This window comes from Rhinopithecus roxellana, chromosome 15, assembly GCF_007565055.1.
Source record: "Rhinopithecus roxellana isolate Shanxi Qingling chromosome 15, ASM756505v1, whole genome shotgun sequence".
Classification (NCBI taxonomy): Eukaryota; Metazoa; Chordata; class Mammalia; order Primates; family Cercopithecidae; genus Rhinopithecus; species Rhinopithecus roxellana.
The window spans coordinates 126,948,588-126,975,921 of record NC_044563.1 but is presented as its reverse complement, the minus strand read 5'-3'; the positions used below and the strand labels follow the sequence as shown (position 1 = coordinate 126,975,921).

General features: G+C 41.0%; 1 protein-coding gene across 4 annotated transcripts in view; it reads left to right on the top strand.

Annotated features, from left to right (window-relative positions):
* The window catches only part of LOC104677348 (dixin), a 61,792-nt gene extending 35,624 nt beyond the window's left edge, over positions 1 to 26,168 (top strand). For 2 of the 4 annotated variants that reach the window (XM_030918464.1, XM_010382346.2), the window contains 3 exons: positions 20,286 to 20,391; positions 21,375 to 21,483; positions 22,541 to 26,168. In XM_030918464.1, coding sequence (XP_030774324.1) covers positions 20,286 to 20,391; positions 21,375 to 21,483; positions 22,541 to 22,621 — 296 coding nt within the window. In that variant the 3' untranslated portion in view covers positions 22,622 to 26,168. The remainder of the gene's footprint in view (positions 1 to 20,285; positions 20,392 to 21,374; positions 21,484 to 22,540) is intronic. The other 2 variants (XM_030918465.1, XM_030918466.1) reach the window with 1 other exon arrangement.
* The last annotated feature ends 1,166 nt before the right edge of the window (positions 26,169 to 27,334 follow it).

Here is a 27,334-nt window from a genome sequence, read left to right as displayed (position 1 = left end):
CGCGGTGGGTATATCACCTGAGATTGGGAGTTTGAGACCAGCCTGGCCAACATGGTGAAACCCCATCTCTGCTAAAAATACAAAAATTAGGTGAGTGTGGTAGTGGGTACCTGTAATCCCAGCTACTCGGGAGGCTGAGGCAAGAGAATCACTTGAACCTGGGAGGCAGAGGTTGCAGCTAGCTGAGATTGCGCCACTGCACTCCAGCCTGGGCTACAGAGGGAGACTTTGTCTCAAAAATAATAATAATAAAATAAAATAAATAAATAGATAGATAAAATTGGACTTCATCAAAATTAAAAACTTTTTTGTATAAAAACTCTCTCTAGAAAGTAGGCAGACAACCTACAGAATAGGAGAAAATAGTTGCAAATCATATTGTCTGATAAGGATCTAGAATCCAAAATATATAAAGAACTCTTACAACTCAACAGCAAAAGGACAAAAACCCAAGAGAAAACGGGCAAAATACTTGAACAGACATTTCTCCAAAGAAGATAAAGAAATGGCCGGCCAGGTGCAGTGGCTCACACCTGTAATTTCAGCACTTCGGGAGGCCGAGGTGGGCAGATCATGAGGTCAGGAGATCGAGACCACCCTGACCAATGTAGTGAAACCTCATGTCTACTAAAAATACAAAAATTAGCTGGGTGTGGTGGTGCGCGCCTGTAGTCCCAGCTACTTGGGGTGAGGCAGAAGAATTGCTTGAACCTGGGAGGCTGATGTTGCAGTGAGCTGAGATTGTGCCACTGCACTCCAGCCTGGCACCAGAGCGAGATTCTGTCTAAAACAAACAAACAAAAAAAAAACAAATGGCCAATAAACCCATGAAAAGATGCCCAAAATCATTAGTCATTAGGGGAATGCAAATGAAAACCACAGTGAGACACCACTTTACACCTACTAAATGGTGTCAAAAATGGAGAATAATAAGTGTCGGTGAGAATGTGGAGAAGTTGGAGCTGTCATACATTGCTCTGGGGATGTAAATGGTGCAGCTGCTATGGAAGACAGTTTGGCACTTCCTCAAAAAGTTAAACATGGAGTTACCATATGACCCAAAAGAATTGAAAACAGGAGTTCAAAAAAACGTGTACGTCTATGTGCCTAGCAGTCATATTCACAATATTCAAAAAGTAGAAACACCTCAGATGTCCATCAACTGATGAATGGATAGACAAATTCTAATATATGCATACAGTGGAATATTATTCACCTATAAAGAGGAATGAAGCACTGATTCATGCTACAGTGTGAATGAACCTGGAAAACATTATGCTAAGTGGAAGATGCCAGACACAAAAGGGCACATATTGTATAAATTCATTTATATAAAATGTCCAGAAAAGGCAAATCCATAGAGACAGAAAGTAGAGTGGGTTAGCCAGATTCCAGGGTCAGGAGCGAGGGAGGAATAGCTAATAACCACTCAGTGCATACAGATTTTCTTTTGGGATGATGACAGTGTTCTGGAACTGGATAATGGTGGTTGTTTGCACATCATTTTAAATGTACTAAATGCCATTGAATTGCACACCTTATAAAATGGTGAATTTTACTACAATATTTAAAAAGTGAGACTTTGTAAAAAATAGCAGTTCTGCCTTCTGCCTAGGATGTAGAAAGCCAGAAAGAGCCTTGCTTCTACCGAAACAACAAGAAAAAGTTGGATAATCTGAAAAATCGTAACTTTCTTGAACCCATCAGAGAGATGAAACCATAGTGCAATCAACTAACCTGAAAAAGAAACAGGTGCCTACAAGGAGAGATAGGATGAAAGTACTGGCTCACTTGTGGTAGAGCCTGGGAGGAAGATGGGGCCACTACACAACAGATAAGAATTCAGCTGAGATTTTTTTTTTTTTTTTTTGGGGGGGGGGGGACGGAGTCTTGCTCTTGTTGCCCAGGCTGGAGTGCAATGACACAATCTCGGCTCACTGCAACCTCTGACTCCCAGGTTCAAACGATTCTCCTGCCTCAGCCTCCCGAGTAGCTGGGATTACAGGTGCCCACCATTACACCTGGCTAATTTTTGTATTTTTGGTAGAGACGGGTTTTCACCATGTTGGCCAGACTGGTCTTGAACTCCTGACATCAGGTGATTTGCCCGCTTCGGCCTCCCAAAGTGTTGGGATTACAGAGGTGAGCCACTGCACCCGGCCTGAGATTTTTAATTATTTGCTAAAGACTGAGAAGACAGTATAGGAACCTTGGGAGCCACAGACACAAGAGGAATTTACACCCACTTGCAGACACTTTTTCATGACTACCAGGTGCTTATGAAAAGATTGGTTGTGACAGTGAGATATCATCTCACTCCAGTTAAAATGCCTTTTATCAAAAAGACATTTGACACAGCAGGCATGTGAAAAAAAAAAAAAGATGCTAGCAAGGATGCAGAGAAAGGGGAATGAATATTATACACCATTGGTGGGCATGTAAATGAGTATAGTTACAATAGAAAACAGTGTGGACATTCCTCAAAAAAAAAAAAAAAAAATACAAATAGAGCTACCATATGAGCCAGCAATTCCACTGCTGGGTATATATCCAAAAGAAAGGAAATCAGTATATCAAAGAGGTATCTTCGTTCCCATGTTTATTGCAGCACTATTTCCAACAGCCAAGGCTGGTCACAGTGGCTTGTGCCTGTAATCCCAGCACTTTGGGAGGCTGAGGCAGGAAGATCGCTTGAGCTCAGGAATTTGAGATCAGCCTAGGCAAAATAGCAAGACCTTGTCTCTACTAAAAATAAAATTAGCTGGGCATGGTGGCACATGCTTGTAGTCCCGGCTACTCAGGAGGCTGCAGTGGAAGGACAGCTTTAGCCTGGGAGATAAAGGCTGTGGTGAGCTATGGTTTGTGCTACTGCACTCCAGAGTGAGATCCTGTCTCAAAAACAAAACAAAACACCAAATAAATAAAAACACATTAGCCAAGATATAGAATTCATCGAAGTGACCATCAACAGATGAGTGGATAAAGGAAAAAAATATATATATATCTATATATATGCAAAGGAATATTATTATTCTGCTATAACAAAGCATAAAATCCTTTCTTTTGCAGCAACATGGATGGAGCTAGATCTTATTATGTGAAGTGAAATAAGCCAGGCACAGAAAGACAAATACCACATGTTCTCTATTAGTATGTGGGAGCTAAAAAAAAATGTATCTCATGGAGATAGAGAGTAGATTGGTGGTAACCAGAACCTGGGAAGGCTTGGGGAGGGTGACAGAGAGGTTGGTTAATGGATACAAAAATACAGTTAGATAAAAGGAGTGAGATCTAGTGTTTGATAAGAAAGTAGGGTGACTATAGCTATAATTTATTGTATAGTTTGAAATAGCTAGGCTGGGCATGGTGGCTCATGCCTGTAATCCCAGCACTTTGGGAGGCTGAGGCAGGTGAAACCTTGTCTCTACTAAAAATACAAAAATTAGCAGGTCTGGTGGCAAACACCTGTAATCCCAGCCACTTGAGACACAAGAATCGCTTGAACCCAGGAGGCAGAGGTTGCAGTGAGCTGAGATCGCACCACTGCACTCCAGCCTGGGTGACAGAGTGAGACTGTCTCAAAAAGGAAAAATAAAAAAATAAAAGAGCTAGAAGAATTGGGATGTTTTAATATAAAGAAAAGATAAATGTAGGCCAGGCACGGTGGCTCACACCTGTATCCCAGCACGTTGGGAGGCCGAGGCAGGTGGATCACCTGAGGTTGGGAGTTCGAGACCAGCCTCACCAACATGGAGAAACCCTGTCTCTACTAAAAATACAAAAATTAGCCAGGCGTGGTGGCAGATGCCTGTAATCCAGCTACTCAGGAGGCTGAGGCAGGAGAATCACTTGAACCCAGGAGGTTGAGGTTGCGGTGAGCCGAGATTGCGCCATTGCACTCCGGCCTGGGCAACAAGAGTGAAACTCCGTCTCAAAAAAAAAAGGAGAAAAGATAAATGTTTGAGGTGATGGATATCCCAGTTACTCTGACTTGATCATTGCACATTGTATGCACGTATCAAAATAACACGAGCCAGGCATGGTGGGCTTTCGCCTGTAATCTCAGCTACTTGGGAGGCTGATGTGGGAGTATTATTTGTGTCCAGGGATTTGAGACCAGCCTGGGCAACATAACAAAACCCCATCTTAAAAATATATATATATGCCGGGCGCGGTGGCTCACGCCTGTAATCCCAGCACTTTGGGAGGCTGAGGCGGGCGGATCACAAGGTCAGGAGATCGAGACTATCCTGGCTAACACGGTGAAACCCCGTCTCTACTAAAAATACAAAAAAATTAGCTGGGCATGGTGGCAGGCGCCTGCAGTCCCAGCTACTTGGGAGGCTGAGGCCGGAGAATGGCGTGAACCCGGGAGGCGGAGCTAGCAGTGAGCTGAGATCGCGCCACTGCACTCCAGCCTGGGTGACAGAGCAAGACTCCGTCTCAAAAAAAAAAACAAACAAAAAAAACCATATATATGTATATAATCTAAAAATACGTATAACTAATATGTATCAATTTAAAAATTAGTAAAATATGCTTTTGGTTAAAAAAAGGTTGGTCGTGGGAATAGAGTCTAAAAAAACCCCCCCTCCCTCCTTCATGGAGCAAGGGGGCAGCTGCCACTGCAGGAAGGGCATGAAGCTACATCTGGACCATTCTCGCTTATGGAGCAAAGCCTTGAGCCACTGTGAAAGGGAAGCAAATCCTGTTGACCCCTCCATCCCTGCTCTAGGCAAAGGTGAAGACCCATTACACCTAGTGGCGATGGAAAGGAAAAGGAACACTACCTTGGCAGAGGGGCAGGAAACTATCTTGGACTCAGATTATAAGAGGTCACCTACCACTGAGGAAGGGACAGGATCACTGAGAAAAACCCACTTAAAAACTGGGGCTGCATGAGGACAACAGAGAAGCATTGCTCATCTCCCACTACCAGGGGAGCAAGCACTGTTTAATTAGCAGCAGTGGACAGCTTCTGAGGCAGGAAACAGCATACAGAGGCTGACCGAGGCACAGGCACATGAGGAAAGCCTACAGCTGAGGGAGGGGAAGGAACATCACGGAACAACTCTCCAACAACCAGCTGTTCCTAAACCTAACTCTAGAAGACTTGGAAAATGGTGGTGCACTGAAGGTAACCTTAACAAAAATCTCAATCCCAGCTCAGCTTCTGACCAAATTAACTCAACTGTCCCCACTAATGGCCTGGAAGAACAAACAGTGTGCCCATTTCTAAACAGATATTTTTACCTCTGTCTCTCCTGTCTTAACATATGTCTGGCATTCAGTAAGAAATTATGAGGCACCCACAAGAGCAAGAGAAAAACTAAGCCACTGTGAAGAGCAAAAGCAGTCAACAGAACCAAACTCAAATATGACAAGGATGTCGAAACCAGCAGACAAGGAATTTAAAGTAACTATGATTCATATGTTAAAGGCTGTAGTGAAAATGTTGATAACATGCACATACAGGTGAGGAAGACTCAACCAGCTACTGTTTATAGGAAACCCACTATAAATATAATGATATAAATGGATTTAAAAGTAAAAAGATGGATAAAGATATACCATGGAAACACTAATCAAAAGGAAGTGTGGTTATATTAGTATCTGATAAAGTATACTTGAGAACAAAGAATATTTCCAGGTATAAAGATGATATATAATGATAAAAAGGTCAATTCACCAAGAAGACATAATAATCCTAAATGTGTGTATACCCAATAACAGCTTTGAAATACATGAAGCAGGCCAGGCACTGTGGCTCATTGTAATCCCATGCATTTTGGGAGGCTGAGACAGGAGGATCACTTGTGCCCAGAAGTCTGAGACAAGTCTGGGCAACATGGTGAGACTCTGACTCTACAAAAAAAAAAAAAAAAAAAAAAAATTAGCCAGGTGTGGTGGCATATGCCTGAAGTCCTAGCTACTTGGGAGGCTGAGGCAGGAGGATCACTTGAGTCTGGGAGTTGGAGGCTGCACTCCAGCTTGGGCAACTGGGTGACAGAGTGAGACACTGTCCTCCCTCCTCTCCCCCTCAAAAAATACATGAAACAAAAACTGAAAGGAGAAATAGATAAATCTAGTTACAATTGGAGGCTTTAATATTCCCTTTGCATAATCAGTACAAGTGGTGTACAGAACATCAATAAGAAGATAGAAAACCTGGGCCGGGCGCGGTGGCTCATGACTGTAATCCCAGCACTTTGGAAGGCCAGGGCGGGCAGATTACTTGATGTCAGGAGTTCGAGACCAGCCTGGCCATCATGGTGAAACCCCCATCTCTTGGAGGCTTTTTTTTTTTTTTTTTTTGAGACGGTGTCTCACTCTGTCGCCCGGGCTGGAGTGCAGTGGCCGGATCTCAGCTCACTGCAAGCTCCGCCTCCCGGGTTTACGCCATTCTCCTGCCTCAGCCTCCCGAGTAGCTGGGACTACAGGCGCCCGCCACCTCGCCCGGCTAGTTTTTTGTATTTTTTTAGTAGAGACGGGTTTCACCATGTTAGCCAGGATGGTCTCGATCTCCTGACCTCGTGATCCGCCCGTCTCGGCCTCCCAAAGTGCTGGGATTACAGGCTTGAGCCACCGCGCCCGGCCTCTTGGAGGCTTTAATACTTCCTTTGCAGTAATCAGTAGAAGTAGTGTACAGAACATCAATAAGAATATGGAAAACCTGGGCCAGGCATGGTAGCTCACGACTGTAATCCCAGCACTTTGGGAGGCTAAGGCGGGCAGATTACTTTAGGTCAGGAGTTTGAGACCAGCCTGGCCAACATGGTGAAACCTCTGTCTCTATTAAAAATATAAAAATTAGCCGGGCTTGGTGGCAAGTGCCTGTAACCCCAGCTACTTGGGAGGTTGAGGCAGGAGAATCACTTGAACCCGGGAGGCAGAGGTTGCAGTGAGCCAAGATCATGCCACTGCACTCCAGCCTGGGTGTCAGGGCAAGACTCCGTCTCAAAAACAAACAAACAAACAAAACAAAAACAAAAACCACCTGGACAGCACTACCAACCAGCTCTTTCTAACTGACATTTAGAAAATACTCTAAATGTGGATGACAGTGGAATACATACTCTTTTCAAGTGGATTTGAAACATTTACCAAGATAGGCCACATTCTGGCCATAAAACAAAACAAATTTTTTAGAATTGAATTTATGCAGTGTTGTTTATGGAATTAATCCAGACAGAGGTCAACAGAAAAATATCTGGAAAATCCCCAAATATTTGGAAGTTGAACAACATATTTCTAAGTATCCTTTGGGTCAAAGAGGAATTCATAAAGGAAATTACAAAATATTTTGAATTGAATAGAAAATGAAACACAATAAAAATTTGTGAGATGTGACAAAAACAGTGCTTAGAAGGAAATTCATAGCATTAAGTACATACATGAGAAGAGTTTTCAATGAATGAACTCAATAATTTAAGGTACCTTAAGAAACATGATAAAGAAAAGCAAACTAGGCCGGGCGCGGTGGCTCAAGCCTGTAATCCCAGCACTTTGGGAGGCCGAGACGGGTGGATCGCGAGGTCAGGAGATCGAGACCATCCTGGCTAACACGGCGAAACCCCGTCTCTACTAAAAAATACAAAAAACTAGCCGGGCGAGTTGGCGGGTGCCTGTAGTCCCAGCTACTTGGGAGGCTGAGGCAGGAGAATGGCGTAAACCCGGGAGGCGGAGCTTGCAGTGAGCTGAGATCCGGCCACTGCACTCCAGCCTGGGCGACAGAGCGAGACTCCGTCTCAAAAAAAAAAAAAAAAAAAAAAAAAAAAAAAAAAAAAAAGAAAAGCAAACTAAATTCAAAGCAAGCAAAAAGAAGGGATAAATATGAGACTGGAAATAAAATACACTGAAACTAGAAAATACGAAAAAAAATCAACCCAAAATTTGGTTATTTGGAAAGTTTAATAAAGTTGATAAATCTATAGACAAACTGACCAAGATAAAAAGAAGATAGAAGATAACAATATTAGAAGTGAAACAGGCAGGGCACAGTGGTTCATGCTTGTAATCCCAGCACTGGGGAGGCCGAGGCAGGTGGATCACTTGAGGTGAGGAGTTCGAGACCAGCCTGGCCAACTGTTGAAACCCCATCTCTACTAAAAATACAAAAACCAGCCATGCATGGTGGCAGGTGTCTGTAATCTCAGCTACTCGGGAGGCTGAGGCAGGAGAATCACTTGAACCCAGGAAACAAGGAGGCAGAAGTTGCAGTAAGCCAAGATTATACCACTGCACTCTAGCCTGGGCAACAGAGTGAGACTCTGTCTCAAAAAAAAAAAAAAAAAAAGAAGAATTGAAAGAGGCAACATTACTATAGATGTTGTAAACATTAAAAGCACAATAAAGGAGTATTAGAAAAAACTTTTTACTCATAAATTTAACAACTTTGACAAAATGGATAAATTCCTTAAAAGATACAAACTACCAAAACTTAAGAGAAAATAGATAACCTAAATAGTTTTATAGTTATTAAAGAAATTTAATTTTTAGTTTAAAATCCTCCATTGAAGAAAACTCCAGGACCAGATGGGTGCACTTCAGGAATAAATAATACTAATTCTACATAAATCCTTCTAGAAAGTAGAAGAGGATGGAACACTTCCCAGTACATTTTATTTTACCCTGGCACCAAAACCAGTATCTCTAATGAACACAGATGCAAGGAAAAGAAAGAAAAGGCATAGAGATTGGAAAGGAAGGCACAAAACAGCCTCTGTTTATAGATAACATGATTGTCTATATAGAAAATCCCAAAGAAACTATAATAAAGTCACTGTGTCTAAGAAGTAAGTTTAGCATGGCCTGTGTTGTAGATGACATGATTGTCTAAGAAGAAAATCCCAAAGAATCTATAATAAAGCTATTATATCTAATAAGGGAGTTTAGCAAAGTCACAGGACACAAGGTCAACTAAAAAAAAAACTACTTCTTGTATATACTAGCAATGAATATTTGGAAATGGAAAAAATTGTAAAAGAATCACTTATAGTAACACCAAAAATTCCCCCATGAGGGCTGGGTGTGGTGGCTCAAGCCTGTAATCCCAGCACTTTGGGAGGCCAAGGTGGGAGGATCACTTGAGGCCAGGTGTTCAAAACCAACCTGGCCAACATAGCAAGACCCCATCTCTTAGAAAAAGAAAAACCTGGGACGGGTTCCAAGATGGCCAAATAGGAACAGCTCCGGTCTGCAGCTCCCAGTGGGATCGACGCAGAAGATGAGTGATTTCTGCATTTCCAACTGAGGTACCTGGTTCATCTCATTGGACAGTGGGTGCAGTCCATGGAGGGCGAGCCAAAGCAGGGCAGGGCATCACCTCACCAAGGAAGTGAAAGGCGTTGGGAGATTTCCCTTTCCTAGCCAAGGGAAGCCCTGACAGACTGTACCTGGGAAAAACGGGACACTCCCCCTGAAATACTGTGCATTTCCATTTCCTGGTCTTAGCAAACGCAGACCAGGAGATACTGTCCAGTGCCTGGCTTGGGGGGTCCCACACACACGAAGCCTTGCTCACTGCTAGCACAGCAGTCTGAGATCACACTGCGAGGCAACAACTTGGCAGTGGGAGGGGTGTCCAGCCATTGCTGAGGCTTGAGTAGGTAAACAAAGCTGCCTGGAAGCTCGAACTATTCAGAGCCCACCACAGCTCAGCCAGGCCTGCTGCCTCTGTAGACCCCACCATTGGGGGCAGGGCATAGCTGAACAAAAGACAGCAGAAACTTCTGCAGACTTAAACGTCCCTGTCTGACAGCTCTAAAGAGAGCAGTGGTTCTATCAGCATGGTGTTCGAGCTCTGAGAACGGACAGACTCCTCAAGTGGGACCCTGACCTCCGTGTAGCCTAACTGGGAGATACCTCCTAGTAGGGGATGACTTACACCTCATACAGGCAAGTGCCCCTCTGGGACAAAGCTTACAGAGGAAGGATCAGGCAGCAATATTTGCTGTTCTGCAATATTTGCTCTTCTGCAGCCTCCACTGGTGATACCCAGGCAAACAGGGTCTGGAGTGGACCTCCATCAAACTTCAACAGACCTGCAGCTGAGGGACCTGACTGTTGGAAGGAAAACTAATGAACAGAAAGGAATAGCATCAACATCAACAAAAAGGACATCCACACCAAAACCCCATCTGTAGGTCACCAACATCAAAGACCAAAGGTAATAAAACCACAAAGACGGGAGAAACCAAAGCAGAAAAGCTGAAAATTCTAAAAACCAGAGCATCTCTTCTCCAAAGGATCACAGCTCCTTGCCAGCAATGGAACAAAGTTGGACTGGAGAATGACTTTGACGAGTTGACAGAAGTAGGCTTCAGAAAGTTTGAAATAACACACTTCTCCAAGCTAAAGGAGGATGTTCAAACCTATCGCAAGGAAGCTAAAACCCTTAAAAGAAGATGAGATGAGTGGCTAACTAGAATAAACAGTGTAGGGAAGACCTTAAATGACCTGATGGAACTGAAAACCATGGCACAAGAACTTCGTGACACATGCACAAGCTTCAATAGCCAATGCGATCAAGTGGAAGAAAGGGTATCAGTGATTGAAGATCAAATTAATGAAATAAAGTGAGAAGAGAAGTTTAGAGAAAGAAGAGTAAAAAGAAACAAACAAAGCCTCCAAGAAATATGGGACTATGTGAAAAGACCAAATCTACGTTTGATTGGTGTACCTGAAAGTGATGGGGAGAATGGAACCAAGTTGGAAAACACTCTTCAGGATATTATCCAGGAGAACTTCCCCAACCTAGCAAGGCAGGCCAGCATTCAAATTCAGGAAATACAGAGAACACCACAAAGATACTCCTCAAGAAGAGCAACCCAAGACACATAATTGTCAGATTCACCATGGTGGAAATGGAGGAAAAAATGTTAAGGGCAGCCAGAGAGAAATGTCAGGTTACCCACAAAGGGAAACAGACTAACAGCGGATCTCTAGGCAGAAACTCTACGAGCCAGAAGAGAGTGGGGACCAATATTCAACATTTCAACCCAGAATTTCATATCCAGCCAAACTAAGCTTCATAAGTGAAGGAGAAATAAAATCCTTTACGGACAAGCAAATGCTTAGAGATTTTGTCACCACCAGGACTGCCTTATAAGAGCTCCTGAGGGAAGCACTAAACATGGAAAAGAACAACTGGTACCAGCCACTGCAAAAACATGCCAAATTGTCAAGACCATCGATGCTATGAAGAAACTGCATCAATTAATGGGCAAAATAACCAGCTAGCATCATAATGACAGGATCAAATTCACACATAACAATGTTAACCTTAAATGTAAATGGGCTAAATGCCCCAATTAAAAGTGATAGACTGGCAAATTGCATAGAGTCAAACCCATCAGTGTGCTGTACTTAGGAGACCCATCTCACGTTCAGAGACATACATAGGCTCAAAATAAAGGGATAGAACAAGATCTACCAAGGAAATGCAAAGAAAAAAAAAGGGGGGGGGGGTTTGAAATCCTAGTCTCTGATAAACCAGACTTTAAAACAACAAAGATCAAAAGAGACAAGGCCATTACATAATAGTAAAGGGATCAATTCAACAAGAAGAGCTAACTGTCCTAAATATATATGCACCCAATACAGGAGCACCAAGATTCATAAAGCAAGTCCTTAGAGACCTACAAAGAGACTTAGATTCCCACACAATAATAATGGGAGACTTTAATACCCCACTGTCAATATTAGACAGATCAACAAGACAGAATGTTAACAAGGATATCCACGACTTGAACTCAGCTCTGCACCAAGCAGACCTAATACACATCTACAGAACTCTCCACCCCAAATCAACAGAATATACATTCTTCTTAGCACCACATCACACTTATTCTAAAATTGACCACATAGTTGGAAGTAAAGCACTCCTCAGCAAATGTAAAAAACAGAAATCTCAACAAACTGTCTCTCAGACCACAGTGCAATCAAATTAGAACTCAGGATTAAGAAACTCACTCAAAAGTGCACAACTACATGGAAACTGAATACCCTGCTCCTGAATGACTACTGGGTACATAACGAAATGAAGGCAGAAATAAAGATTTCTTTGAAACCAATGAGAACAAAGACACAACATACCAGAATATCTGAGACACATTTAAAGCAGTGTGTAGAGGGAAATTTATAGCACTAAATGCCCACAAGAGAAAGCAGGAAAGATATAAAATTGACACGTTAACATCACAATTAAAAGAACTAGAAAAGCAAGAGCAAAGAAATTCAAACGCTAACAGAAGGCAAGAAATAACTCAGATCAAAGCAGAACTGAAGGAGATGGAGACACAAAAAAAAAAAAAACTTCAAAAAATCAGTGAATCCAGGAGTTGGTTTTTTGAAAGGATCAACAAAACTGATAGACCGCTAGCAAGACTAATAAAGAAGAAAAGAGAGAGGCATCAAATTGATGCAATAAAAAATGATAAAGGGGATATCACCACCGATCCCACAGAAATACAAACTACCATCAGAGAATACTATAAACACCTCCACCAAATAAACTAGAAAATCTAGAAGAAATGGACAAATTCCTGGACACATACACCCTCCCAAGACTAAACCAGGAAGAAGTTGAATCTCTGAATAGGCCAATAACCGGCTCTGAAATGGAAGCAATAATTAATAGCCTACCAACTAAAAAACGTCCAGGACCAGATGGATTTACAGCTGAATTCTACCAAAGGTACCAAGAGGAGCTGGTAGCATTCCTTCTGAAACTATGCCAATCAACAGAAAAGGAGGGACTCCTCCCTAACTCATTTTATGAAGCCAACATCATCCTGATACCAAAACCTGGCAGAGGCACAACAAAAAAAGAGAATTTTAGGCCAATATCCCAATGAACATCAATGCAAAAATCTTCAATAAAATACTGGCAAACCGAATCCAGCAGCACATCAAAAAGCTTATCCACCACGATCAAGTCGGCTTCATCCCTGGGATGCAAGGCTGGTTCAACATACGCAAATCAATAAATGTAATGCATCACATAAACAGAACCAAAGACAAAAACCACATGATTATCTCAATAGATGCAGAAAAGACCTTCAACAGAATTCAACAGCCCTTCATGCTAAAATCTCTCAATAAACTAGGTATTGATGGAATGTATCTCAAAATAATAAGAGCTAGTTTTACAAACCCACAGCCAGTATCATATTGAATGGGCAAAAACTGGAAGCATTTTCTCTGAAAACTGGCACAAGACAGGGATGCCCTCTCTCACCACTCCTATTCAACAGCGTTGGAAGTTCTGGCCAGGGCAATCAGGCAAGAGAAAGAAATAAAGGGTATTCAGTTTGGAAAAGAGGAAGTCAAATTGTCTATGTTTGCAGATGACATGATAGTGTATTTAGAAAACCCCATCGTCTCAGCCCCAAATCTCCTGAAGTTGATAAGCAACTTCTGCAAAGTCTCAGAATACAAAGTCAATGTGCAAAAATCACAAGCATTCCTATACACCAATAACAAACAGCCAAATCAGGAGTGGACTCCCATTCACAATTGCTACAAAGAGAATAAAATACCTAGGAATCCAACTTATGAGGGATGTGAAGGACCTCTTCATGGAGAACTACAAACCCCACTGCTCAAGGAAATAAAAGAGGACACAAACAAATGGAAGAACATTCCATGCTCATGGATAGGAAAAATAAATATCATGAAAATGGCCACACTGCCCAAGGTAATTTATAGATTCAATGCCATTCCCATCAAGCTACCAATGTCTTTCTTCACAGAATTGGAAAAAACTAAAGTTCATATGAAACCAAAAAGAGCCTGCATTGCCAAGGCAATCCTAAGCAAAGGAACAAAGCTGCAGGCATCATGCTACCTGACTTCAAACTATACTACAAGGCTACAGTAACCAAAACAGCATGGTACTGGTACTAAAATAGCTATATAGACCAATGAATCAGAACAGCAGCCTCAGAAATAACACCACACATCTACAACCATCTGATCTTTGACAAACCTGACAAAAAGAAGAAATAGGGAAAGGATTCCCTATTTAATAAATGGTGCTGGGAAAACTGGCTAGTCATATGTAGAAAGTTGAAACTGGATCCCTTCCTTACACCTTATCCAAAAATTAATTCAAGATGCATTAAAGACTTAAATGTTAGACCTAAAACCATAAAAACCCTAGAAGAAAACCTAGGCAATACCATTCAGGACATAGGCATCGGCAAGGACTTCATGACTAAAACCCCAAAAGCAATGGCAACAAAAGCCAAAATAGACAAACAGGATCTAATTAAACGAAAGAGCTTCTGCACAGCAAAAGAAACTACCATCAGAGTGAACAGGCAACCTACAGAATAGGAGAAAATTTTTGCAATCTGCCCATCTGACAAAGGGCTAATACCCAGAATCTACAAATAATTTAAACAAATTTACAAGAAAAAAGCAACCCCATCAAAGAGTGGGCAAAGGGTATGAATAGACACTTCTCAAAAGAAGACATTTCTGCAGTCAACAAACATATGAAAAAAAGCTCATCATCCCTGGTCATCAGAGAAATGCAAATCAAAACCACAACGAGATACCATCTCACACCAGTTAGAATGGCGATCATTAAAAAGTCAGGAGACCACAGATGCTGGAGAGGATGTGGAAAAGTAGGAACACTTTTACACTGTTAGTAAAAGTGTAAATTAGTTCAACCATTGTGGAAGACAGTGTGGCGATTCCTCAAGGATCTAGACTAGAAATACCATTTGACCCAGCGATCCCATTACTGGATATATACCCAAAGGATTATAAATCATGCTACTATAAAGACACGTGCACACACATGTTTATTGCAGCACTATTCACAATTGCAAAGACTTGGAACCAACCCAAATGTCCATTAATGATAAACTGGATTAAGAAAATATGGCACATATACACAATGGAATACTTCACAGCCATAAAAAAGGATGAGTTCATGCCCTTTGCAGGGACATGGATAAAACTGGAAACCATCATTCTCAGCAAACTATCACAAGGACCGAAAACCAAACACTGCATGTCCTCACTCATAGGTGGGAATTTGAACAATGAGAACATTTGGACACAGGGCAGGGAACATCACACACTGGGGCCTGTCGTGGGGTGGGGGACTTGGGGAGGGATAGCATTAGGAGAAATACCTAATGTAAATGACGAGTTGATGGGTGCAGCAAACCAACATGGCACATGTATATGTATGTAACAAACCTGCACGTTGTGCACATGCACCCTAGAACTTAAAGTATAATAAAAAAGAAAAAAGAAGAAAACCCTCATGAAAATCTTAGGTATAAACTTCATAAAATATGTGCAATGACTATACTGAGAACTATAAAACAAGGATGAAATAAAGATTTAAATAAACAGGGAGGTATACTATGTTTATGGATTGTAGTACTCAACATTGTTAAGATGGCCTGTTCTTCCCCAAATGATCTATAGCTTCAATGCAGTTCCAGTGAAAATTTTACCAGGCTTTTGTAGATAAAAACAAGCCAATTCTCGGCCGGGCACTGTGGCTCAAGCCTGTAATCCCAGCACTTTGGGAGGCTGAGACAGGTGGATCACGAGGTCAGGAGATCGAGACCATCCTGGCTAACACGGTGAAACCCCGTCTCTACAAAAATACAAAAACTAGCCGGGCGAGGTGGCGGACACCTGTAGTCCCAGCTACTCGGGAGGCTGAGGGAGGAGAATGGCGTGAACCCAGGAGGCGGAGCTTGCAGTGAGCTGTGATCCGGCCACTGCACTCCAGCCTGGGCGATAGAGCGAGACTCCGTCTCAAAAAAACAAACAAACAAACAAACAAAAAAACAAGCCAATTCTCAAATTTATAGGAAAGAATAAGGGGACTAGAATTAACTGCCCTCCCAACCCAAATGGTGAAAAAGATGAACAATGCAGTTGGTGGACCATACGGTCTGATATCAAAACTAACTGTAAAGTTAGGGTAATCAAGACAGTGTAGTATTGGTGAATTGGTAGATAAATAGATGAGTGGAACAGCATAGAGTTAAAAATAGACACACATTTACCAGTTGATTTTCTACAATAGTGCAAAGACAATTCAATGGTAAAGGGATAGGCTTTTCAAAAAAGGTGCTAGAAAAGTTAAAGATCTATTTTTTTAAGCGAGTTTGACCTATACCTCATACCATATGCAAAAATCAACTCCAAATGGATAATAAATCTAAACTTATAAGCTATAACTATTAATCACCTGTTTTGTGGTACTTTTTAAAATCATGTATTAAATTTGTAGACACACACAAGGATATGTTTCTCAGCCATTTATCGTCTATGAGTTTTTTTTTGTACATTTTTTTTAGTAATGCCATAATACTGTAATAACTATCATTTTGTCATATGGCTTTATGTTGGGTGAGACAGGTTTTCCCTCATTACTCTTATTTTGCTTTTTTACTTGAAAAGTATATGCAATCCAACTCATTCTTCTTCATTAGTCATCTGAATCAACTTTTCACTAGTATCATCAATGATATATTTACCAAACGAGTCTTTGCCTATTAGACCCCTGTGTAGAATTTGACATCATGATTACTCTTTCTTTGAAATTCTCCCCAAATGTGTACATAACATTTGTATTAGTCAGCTTGGGCTGCCATTGCAAAATACCTTAAACTCTCTTAAACAACATAAATTAATTTTTTCACAGTTCTGGAGGCTCGAAGTACAAGATCAGGTTGCCAGCATGGCCAGGTTTTGGTGAGGGCTCCTTGCCTGGCTTGTAGAAGGCCACCTTCTCTCTGTGTCCTCACGTGGGGGAGAGAAGGCTTTGGTATCTCTTATAAGGACACTAGTTCTATTGGATCAGGGCTCCACCCGTAGGACCTCATGTAATCTTAATTACCTCCTTAAAGGCCCTATCTCCAATATAGTCAAATAGCAGATAAGGGCTTCAACATATGAAGTTGGTGGTGGGACACAATTCAGCCCATGGCAATATTATTTTCATATTTATTTTATTGTAACTGTTTTGCTATCTCACTCCACTATACTTTTGAGCTCCTTAAGGGTGGGGATTATATCTAATTTATTTGTGTATCTCTAATACTTGATACATAATAAGGCACCCAATAAACATTTAAAATGAATAATGAGATGACATAATTCAGCTTGTGTTCCCCTGTCTTAGGTAATGGTATTACCATGTATCTGTCTTCCCAGGTTGTAAATCTCAGTCATCGTTTACTTTTCCCTTTTATACACCCTGTGTTCAACTATATCCCTAGTACTAAGAATTCGACTTTCTAAAGGCCTTTCAAATCCATCCCTACTCCAGCTCCAGGGCTACATCTTTCCTATCATCATGTGTCAGATTGTTTTTATTGCCTCTTAACAGGATGTCTTAGTCAGTTGAGTTGCCATAAAGGAATACCTGAGGATAGGTAACTTAGGAGGAAAAGAGGTTTGTTTGGCTCAGAATTCTGCTGGCTGGAAGGTGGGCATCTGGTGAAAGCCTCAATCCTCTTCCACTCACGGCACAAGGCAAATGGGAGTTGGCATGTGCTAAGATTACATGGAGAGAGGAAGCAAGAGAGTGGAGGGAGGTGCCAGGCTGTTTTTAACAAGCAGTTTTGTGGGAACTAATGGGTGAGTACTCACTCCTCCTCCCCAGGGAAAGCATTAATCTAGTCTTGAGGAATCTGCCTCCATGACCCAAACACTTGCCATTAGGCCCCACCTCCAACATTGGGGATCAACTTTCAACATGAGGTGTCAGGGGACAAACACCCAAACTATCGCACAGGATTTCTGGTTTCCAGTTTGTCCCATCCAATCCATACTTTGCCACGAGATCAACTTTTCTAAAATGCCCGTCTAATCATATCACTATCTTTTAGTAACTTTCCATAGCTTAAGACTAACATCCTGAACTCTTACCCTGTCACAGTCTTTTGTGATCTGGCCTCTGCCTACTTATTTACCTCACAACTTCCCGATGTATTCATTATGCTCCAGCCTTACTAATCCACCTACAGTTTTATAAATATATGATCCCATTTCATGCTTCTGCACCTGTCCTTCCCTCTTCTTGGAATACTCTTTTCAACTTCTGTATCTCATGATTTTTAAAAGGTGCTTTTAAAAAGGACTCTCCAACCACGGGCCCTTCCTGACCTGTTCCAGGTGGAATTAACCTCGTCATCTTCAGTCTTCCAATACAGCTTGTAGAAATCTGATTTTAGTGTATTGTAATTGTTTGTAATTGTATTTATCATCCATACTAAATGATAAACTCTTGCAGGTTGGAGACCACATATAGTTGATTTTTATATTCTCAAATCGAACACACAGTAGGTACTCAATAAATGTTTGCTGAATGAATGAATAAATTAAATATATAGCTTTAATGTTAAAAGTGAATATTTTATTTATTCAACAACCACTGTGTGCTGGGCACTGTGCTAGATGCTGGGGCAAAGGAGAATTATGGCATGTAGGTTACAATAATTGGCATTCTTTTTTTTTTTTGGAGACGGAGTTTCACTTTGTCACCAAGGCTTGAGTGCAGTGGCTCGATCTCCGCTCCCTGCAATCTCTGCCTCCCGGGTTCAAGTGATTCTCTGGCCTCAGCCTCCCGAGTAGCTGGAACTACAGGCGCACGCCACCACGCCTGGCTGATTTTTTATATTTTAGTAGAGACGGGGTTTCACCATGTTGCCCAGGCTGGTCTCGAACTCCTGAGCTCAGGCAGTCTGCCCACCTTGACCTCCCAAAGTGCTAAGATTACAGGCGTGAGCCACCGTGCCTGGCCAATTGGCATTCTTTGAAGAAAAACTCTGAAAACAGACTGAATGCCATTTCTGTACAAAGAGGTGAAGTTCCTTTGTCTTTTTCCCTTCTATTAATTCATCCTTCATACTCCTTATTTTAAACCCCCTCCCAGAACTACTGTTATGTGGCTGCCAATCTGACTACCTAGAATAAGTTAAGAGGAAGATCAGTATAGGTGGAATAGCAGGAGATATTTTAGTAACAGTTATTAGTTTTTGATAAAAGTGTCTGATTTGTCATTTCTCCTATGAAAGTCATAATTACAAGGACTCATACTTTTCCAAAAGTACCTTTTTAAAAGATAGAGACAGTCCAGGTGCAGTGGCCCATGCCTATAATCCCAATAGTTTGGGAGGCCAAGGTGGGTGGATTACTTGAGGCAGGGAGTTCAAGACCAGCCTGGCCAACATGGCAAAACCTTGTCTCTACTAAAAATACAAAAATTAGCTGGGCGTGGTGGCACACACCTGTTATCGCAGCTACTCGGGAGGCTGAGGCACAAGAATGACTTAAACCCGGGAGGTGGAGGTTGCAGCGAGCTAAGATTGTGCCACTGCACTCTAGCCTGGGCGATAGAGCGAGACTCTGTCTTTTTTTTTTTTTTTTTGCTGGGGGGACAGAGTGTTGCTCTATCACCCAGGCTGGAGTGCAGTGGCGCCATCTCGGCTCACTGCAACCTCCACCTCCCGGGTTCAAGCAGTTCTCTGCCTCAGCCTCCCAAGTAACTGGGATTACAGGCGTGCACCACCACGCCCAGCTAACTTTTGTATTTTTAGTAGAGACGGGATTTCACCATGTTGGCCAGGCTGTTCTTGAACTCCTGACCTCCTGATCCACCTGCCTCGGCCTCCCAAAGTGTTGGAAAATACAGGCGTGAGTCACTGCACCCGGCGAGACCTTGTCTTAAAAAAAAAAAAAAAGTGTATCAAGAAACCTGTGTTAAAGACCATGGCATCAACACTATAAATCTTAAGTTGCTAAGGTTCTGTACCTCTTAGACTGGGAGCATGAGCCCCTTGGGATCTGAGTTTCTAAGGTTGCTTTGCTTCTGTGGTTCTTGTTCCTATCGACTTTTCTTTCTATGAGTTACATGAGTATTCTCTACTACGGACCCCCAAAACCTAAATATTGGCATAGTCTACAGCTTCTGCTGTGTGTCTGCCCTCCCTGGCTGAAATCTTGCCATGCTTCTCTGTCCTTTTTTGATCTTTAGCAATGACACCTGTTCTATCAGTGGCTCTTCCCCTACTATGAGTGAGGAATGATCAGTCCTCGCGATAGTGTCCATGTCTGAAGCAAGTGGTGCTTGTGGTCCTAGGCAATCATAGCATATGGACATGGTGTTTGGCAAGGGTGTGAGAGCTGTGGGCTGTGACCTCAGGCAGCTTTGTTCTCCCGGAACATTTTGAATAACTGCAGATGGGTGGTTTGGAGCAAATGAATGTTCTAACCACAGAGTCTCTTTCTCATTGTAGAGTTGCCTCACTCACAGAGCTCTCCAACTGTCAGCAGCACCTGTACTAAAGTGCTCTATTTCACTGACCGGTCACTTACGCCCTTCATGGTCAATATACCAAAGAGGTGAGATTCTGGGATCATTATACTTCACTGTAAAGAAGGAAAGGAAGGCAGAACCTCATTAGTTACTGCCCATATGAGCAGCTGGAAGGTGTTTGAGAAGCAGTATAGTTAGATCTCACTATAGTGAGATGAGCCAGAGAGATAGAGATTCTAGTTTCAGCTTTGCCACTATTCGGTGGTATTATAAAAGACAAGTCATGATCTACTACTAGATACAGGTACAACAATAGTACTTCCAATCCTGATAACTATGCAAATATTGCTCTGCATTTGGAAGAATCTTTTTTTTTTTTAAGTGTTCAAAATAGCTCCTGCTGATACAATGGATTGCAGCCTGGCACTCACTCCAGGACTATGACTAATTGATCTTTGTTACTATTCAATGACTGCAACTAATCCCTATTGAGAAATTATGTTGAAAACCTTCCAAAAAGTTAATGTGCTTCCTTTTAAGGGAAATGGTTTTGAAATAAAAGTATTTAAACTCTGCAACCAACTATTGAGAGAGGTTATAGGATTTTCTTTACCTAGACAGTCTGCTTATTTAGTCTGGGTTAGACGCCAGCTTCCTAAAGATAGAGGGGTAAAGATGGTGATACTTGATTTGATTCTACCATCCTAGAGAATTGGGATATTGTAGCAAAGAAGAAAATCAAGAGAACTTTGATATGTTTATGGCTATTCAACAAATTTGATTTCAGGGACTTTATGTCTTATTTCCAGAGAAAAGTGATTTGGCTCCTGAAGCAATAAGTCAATTTTAAATTCTCACATCACCCCATATTTATACTGTTTTCATTCCCTAGTGATGACTGGTTCTCCAGCCTCTGCTGCTTTAGTCATCTGGGTTATCAGGGGCAGTGACCTAATGAGGGGCTATTTCTGCTTATTGACTTTGGCAGGGGGCTGGGTTTAAAGTTAACATCTTATCTTTCCAGCTATTGATCAACAGTCTATTTTAGTGCTCTCTCTTTGTGTTGCAGGTTGGAGGAGGTGACACTAAAGGATTTTAAAGCAGCTATTGATCGGGAAGGGAATCACCGGTATCACTTCAAAGCACTGGATCCTGAGTTTGGCACTGTCAAAGAGGAGGTAAAGAATCTCTGGGGAGTCTATATGGTACTGTTTCTTTCTGAACCCTGAAGCCTCCTGTTCAAGCACTGGTGTCCAGAAGTACATGACTTCCCTGACCAGGTCGGAGGAATTTGCGAGAGCCTCAGACCATGGTCTGATTACCCAAGTGGTCATAGAATAGTCCAAGATGTTGATAGGTTCTTTAGTTGTAGGACTTCATCATTTGACCAAGAACTTGGATATAATTTTTATTTTAAATTATTTTGTTAGGGAAAATAAAGAACCTAAGACAATAATTTTCCATCTGTAGCCAAATCTTAGAAAACTTCTTGCTTCCTATGTAGAGCAAAATAAACAGGCATGGATATATGGAACTGTGTATTTCTCATAATGAAATCAAGGAACTTCTAGGGAGTTATGTATGCTTATGCCCAAGTCCTTGAGTAAGTATTTTCTTAGCCTACACGTCTCTTTATAATCCATTTGTCAAAGACAGACTTTTTGGGGGGGGAATACAGTTCTGGGTTATATAGTATTACAAGTGGATTCACTGCAGTTACAGAATGAAAAAAAGTTATTATAGAAAAAGTAAAATTTTATTTTGTAAACATTTCCTCAGTGAAATGTTTTAATAACCCTGTTTTATTAGTGGCTTAGGAAATGAGTTGAATGAATTAATGAAAATAACTGCCATTTGAGAAATATGTTGTCTTTTTTCCCCACCCTTCTTTATATTGCCTGGTACCTAAATTTTCCACTTTCTCATTTTTAAAATACTTACACTACTTCTTTTCTCTAAGAAGCCCAAAGTACTTTGTGATTGGTAATTTATTAATTCTTACAAATCTCTATGAGCAAAGTAGTATTAGGGATTTTTTAAAACTATTTCATAGGTCTGGATCTAAGAAAAAAATAAAATATCAGTTGCAGTTCTAGGGACAAGACCAAAAGGACATAGACTCTTAACTCAAGGCTTTCTTCTATATGTTCAAGGTCTTATTTTTATTAGCAGCAATTGTTTAGTGAGTGAGATTCCCTGTTTTTCCTTGTGGCTTTTTTTTTTTTTTTTCTCTAGATTTTCCATGATGATGATGCCATCCCTGGATGGGAAGGGAAAATTGTAGCTTGGGTAGAAGAAGACCATGGAGAGAATTAATGCCAAGTATCAGATTGAGGGCTTATGGAACCTGGTCACTCCCTGGCTGCTTCACTCAGGAAAGGGAACTAAAACCAGAATACGCTAAGAAGTTTCTAGTTTGTATGCCAAAACAGAAGCTTCTCCAAGTATGATGGCCACAGGTCAGTCCTATTTCTGTGCCTGGCATATCTGGTACTTAAAATTCTGTCCAAATGTAGACCATGGGTTCATCTGGAGTTCCTTGTCCGTGGGAACACAGTGTTCTATTCTACTCTGAGGACAACAAACCGAAGGCCTTAAATGATGGGGATGGATGATCCCGCCTCTATAGGGGCATGGCTGCTATTATCTGGAAACTAGGAATTGGATGCATCACTCCTGTGTGTTACAGTATTATTTTAATTGGCTTCAATGGTTGCAGCAATCAGAGTCCCAGCGTTTGTACTCACAGACAAGGCAAAGGTACCAGCTTTTCTGTTTCTTTGAACCTACTGCAAACCAAGAATAACTATGAGGTGGTACCAAAGATGAAAGCCCAGTCTTCAGTAATCTTTTGAACCGGACATGGATGGTGCTGAATTGTTGCTTGGATGGAAAAAGGGCTGCCCATATTGTGCTACACTATGCTAAAACTGTAATTTAGTAAGACCTTGGGCTGCCTCTTCTGTCTTAACTGGTTCTGCAGCTTGTCCTTTTGCCCACATAGGGCCTATTATGTACTGTTAGTTTTCTCTGGGGACTCTTTAACTTTAGAGCCATTTCTTTTTCTTCAAACCGATGAACTTTGTGTTTGAAAGGCCTAAGGAGTGAAAAGCTCCTTGAAAATCCAGGCGGGTATGGAAAGGTGCTGCTACCCATATCTTTTTGACTTTCTTTGTTTCATGACTTTAACTCATGGCATCTCCTTTGTAGTAAAAGGAGACAGACCATTAATTTCAGCATTTCTTTGTGATTTATAAGTACTGAGCATGAAGTACTTGTCTGCCCCTCCTCATTTCAAGGCCAGTTATTTTCTATTTATGTAATTAGTCTAGGCTGATCCTTTAGGGCACAATAGAAACCATGGGGCATGGAGCATGAGTTGTGAATGGCAGGGATCATTCTGCGTAAGAAAAACCTAGAATCATTTCTCATGTGCAACATTGTCAAGTGAAGAAGCTAACAGTTCAACTGCAGAGATTATTTGATAACCTGGGTTTTCTCATTCATCCATCAAGCACCATCAACCAATCAGCCATTATTATTTATATTATGTATTACCAAAAGCAGTCTGTCTGCCTGTGACCTCCAGTGTACACTGCCAAACACAAGAGTAGGACACATCCCTTCTGGGTTCTTGACCTGTCTGTCTCCAATTCATCTCCCCTTTTCACTCCCTGGCTCACTCAACAAACTACTCTTTAGAGCTCTGAGATGACATCTTGTTGTTTTATATAGATGTGTCTTTTAAAAATAGTTCATGTTTGGAGAATTCTTTTGTACTCATTTGCTTTTTGTCTGAGAACCATGTCTATTTTTATAACTGGAGTGTGAGTTCTGTATCTTCTCACATTCTGTATACTGTATCCATTTTCTAGAGAACCCAGTAGCTTTTATACAGTCTCTTCTTACCACCCCTTGTGGTTTCAGAACAAGCTTTATTTTATTACGAGTATACTAATGACAACTAATTCCTGTTCCAATTCTACCTGTTTTAGTTGTGAAGGTAGTTTTGTGTAATCCAGTTGATTGCTCCTCTGGCAGAGAGGACCTCAAAAGACACTTGATGTCTTTCATGTAAGTTTACCTGGTCTTTTCCTATTGAAGAATTTTTCATCAGAAACGATTGGGAAAGTTTGGGAAAGTCAGCCAAAAGAAAGAATTCATTTCGAAAGCAAACAGAAGAAAACAGTATATTCTCTCAGTTTTTCCCCAGGAAGACTGGAGAAGAAGTCCTCATGTCACCAGTTTCTCTGTTGCATGAATTTTAGTGTTTTGCTATAAGACAGCATGAGGGCTATCAGGCCAAAATTCATTATTGTATTTCCAATACAGTTTGTCTTGAATGTCTGTCTCTTAAACCAATTTTTACTTGTCAGTTTTCTCTCAGCAAACAATCTTACTGTTACGTGGAATTTTAACTTTTCAGAGAAAATTTCCAAAGTCCTCTACCTTATTTGGCTTTTATCTCTGTCTTTTGGAAAAGGAGCTACATGGCCTCAGTGCCTCCATAACAAGCTAAAGTTGAGTTCATGGGAGAACATTGAGTTCATTTTTTTCCCCTTTAGCTAGGTAATCTCATATACCACAGGTACATGACCAAGCATCTCTGCTAGAGGATGTACCTCTCATAACTCCTGTGTAAAATGAGGATCCTGTTGGTGATCTTCATTCTAGTTTCCAAAGCCAGAGGAGCCTTCTGAGCAGAAGTATGCAAGACTGATTCTGTTTGGAACAGTTTCCTATTTGGCTGCATTCTAGGAGGCCTCCTGACTTACTCATAGTATTGTGCCCTGGTGGCATTGGTGGGGTAGCTTGTCTTGCTACTTGCTAAAGTTCTTTTTCTTTGAGAAAACTGAGGAACCAGAATGCTTAAGAGTTCATAAAATAATCTCTAAACCATGTTAGGTTAAAACAAAATGACCATCTCACAAAAACAAGTTTAGTTGAATGCTCAATTCCTTACAAAATCTTCATTTAAGGCTGAGTGTGGTGGCTCATGCCTGTAATCCCAGCACTTTGGGAGGCCGACGCAGGAAGACTGCTTGAGCCCAGGAGTTCAGGACCAACCTGGGCAACATAGCAAGACTCCATCTCTACTAAGAAATTTTATTACAAAAGTAGCTGGGGATGGTGGCACATACCTGTAGTCGCAGCTACTCAGGAGGTTGAGGTGGGAAGATTGCTTAAGCACAGAAGTTTGAGTTTGCAGTGAGCTGATCATGCCACTGCACTCTAGCCTAGGCTACAGAGCAGGACCCCATCTCCAAAAAAAAAAAAAAAAAAGTCATTTAAAAACTGAAGAATGTTCTCTTCTTGCTCAGTTCCCTAAATTAGCTGGGGGGATTGGGACACTTTACAATTTTTACATTTTTAAATTTGAAGAATTTGTTTTAAACTTACTTGGTAATGGCAATTCTACTTACCAACTTTTCAGCTCTTTTTGACCAGGATGGTTGCAAATTAGGGAAAATATCTTTACACTCTTTATCCAATCCAAGAGGACTCTAATTACTTAAAAGCATTTAGGTCATAATTAAAATTATTTTCACTGTTTCCATAAAATAAGCATTATGATTGCACACTCATTCTGTCTGAATTTACGTAAGAGGTATAGCTTGCTTAAAATACATATATATGTAAAGTTATATTTTCTTAGAAACATGGATGTTTGCAGCCATTGCTTTCAAAGAGATTATTACTGTGTATTCTCCCTGTTTTACAATATGTTTTCATGAAGACTTTGTTACACCAGAGGCTTCTGATTATGAAAGTGATAACCAGTTTTAACTGCCAGTATGTACCAGATTTGTGAACTAATTTAAAAAACCACGAACTATGAATAAAATGGAGTTTGCAAACTAAATGTCATTAATGATTTTCACTTGTGTTTATTGATGAGATTAATCAATAAAGCCATTTACATTTAGTGAAAACAAATTTCCTCAAGTGATCTCCCTGGTAGCATGTTTACTCACTATGTGGAGTGGCGATAAGGATTACTTTATTGCTACAGATATTTTACAATTAGTATTTCTGTGTAAGTACATAGGCTATTTCAAGGACAATTTAGCACTTATTTTGAAATTATATGTAAACATGCAAACAAATAAGAACCCAAGAGTATAAACTCTATGACAAAAGTCATGTATGCAAACATTAAGAACTCTTTCAGAAATGTGTATTTAAAATGACCAGAATTCCCAAATCATTTGAAAGCTGCCTCTTAAATGCCTCTTATCACTTCAACTTAAATGTTTGCTATATTAAATTCTTTATCCCTGAGTGCCTTCGACTTCCAATTATGTATTTTCAACTATTAATTTGCTATCCCATTATGTTAAAATTAAATGTGTACATAACTCAAAATCTTTCACTACCAACTAACTTCTCTTTCTCAGTATCAGTGATACCACCATTCTCTAAGTCTCTCTACTTCAAACCTTTGAGTCTTGAGTCTCCTTTTCCATAATTTCCTTTATCCAATCTGTTTAGTAGAATTCAAGCTTGTTCTCTCAGGACTGATCTGACAAACCTAAACATTCCTAGCCCACCTCTGGTGTAAGCTTGCCATCTCTGGACTGTTTGAGCTATACATTCCTATAATTTAGCTACACTTAAGTCAAAACTATATTCAGGGCACAAACTCGCTATTCTGTGAAAAATGCAAAACAGGGTTTAAGCAAGCATACCTAAGTGCACAGCAGATCCTGCAGATCACCTCATACTTTATACCAAAGGCTAATTTAGATCCAGTTATTGTCAGGCCTCTGAGCCCAAGCTAAGCCATCATATCCCCAGCGACCTGCACGTACACATCCAGATGGCCTGAAGCAACTGAAGATCCACAGAAGTGAAAATAGCCTTAACTGATGACCTTCCACCATTGTGATTTGTTTCTGTCCCACCCTAACTGATCGATGTACTTTGTAATCTCCCCCACCCTTAAGAAGGTTCCTCATAATCTCACCTACCCTCAAGAAGTTTCTTTGTAATTCTCCCCACCCTTGAGAATGCACTTGGTGAGCTTTA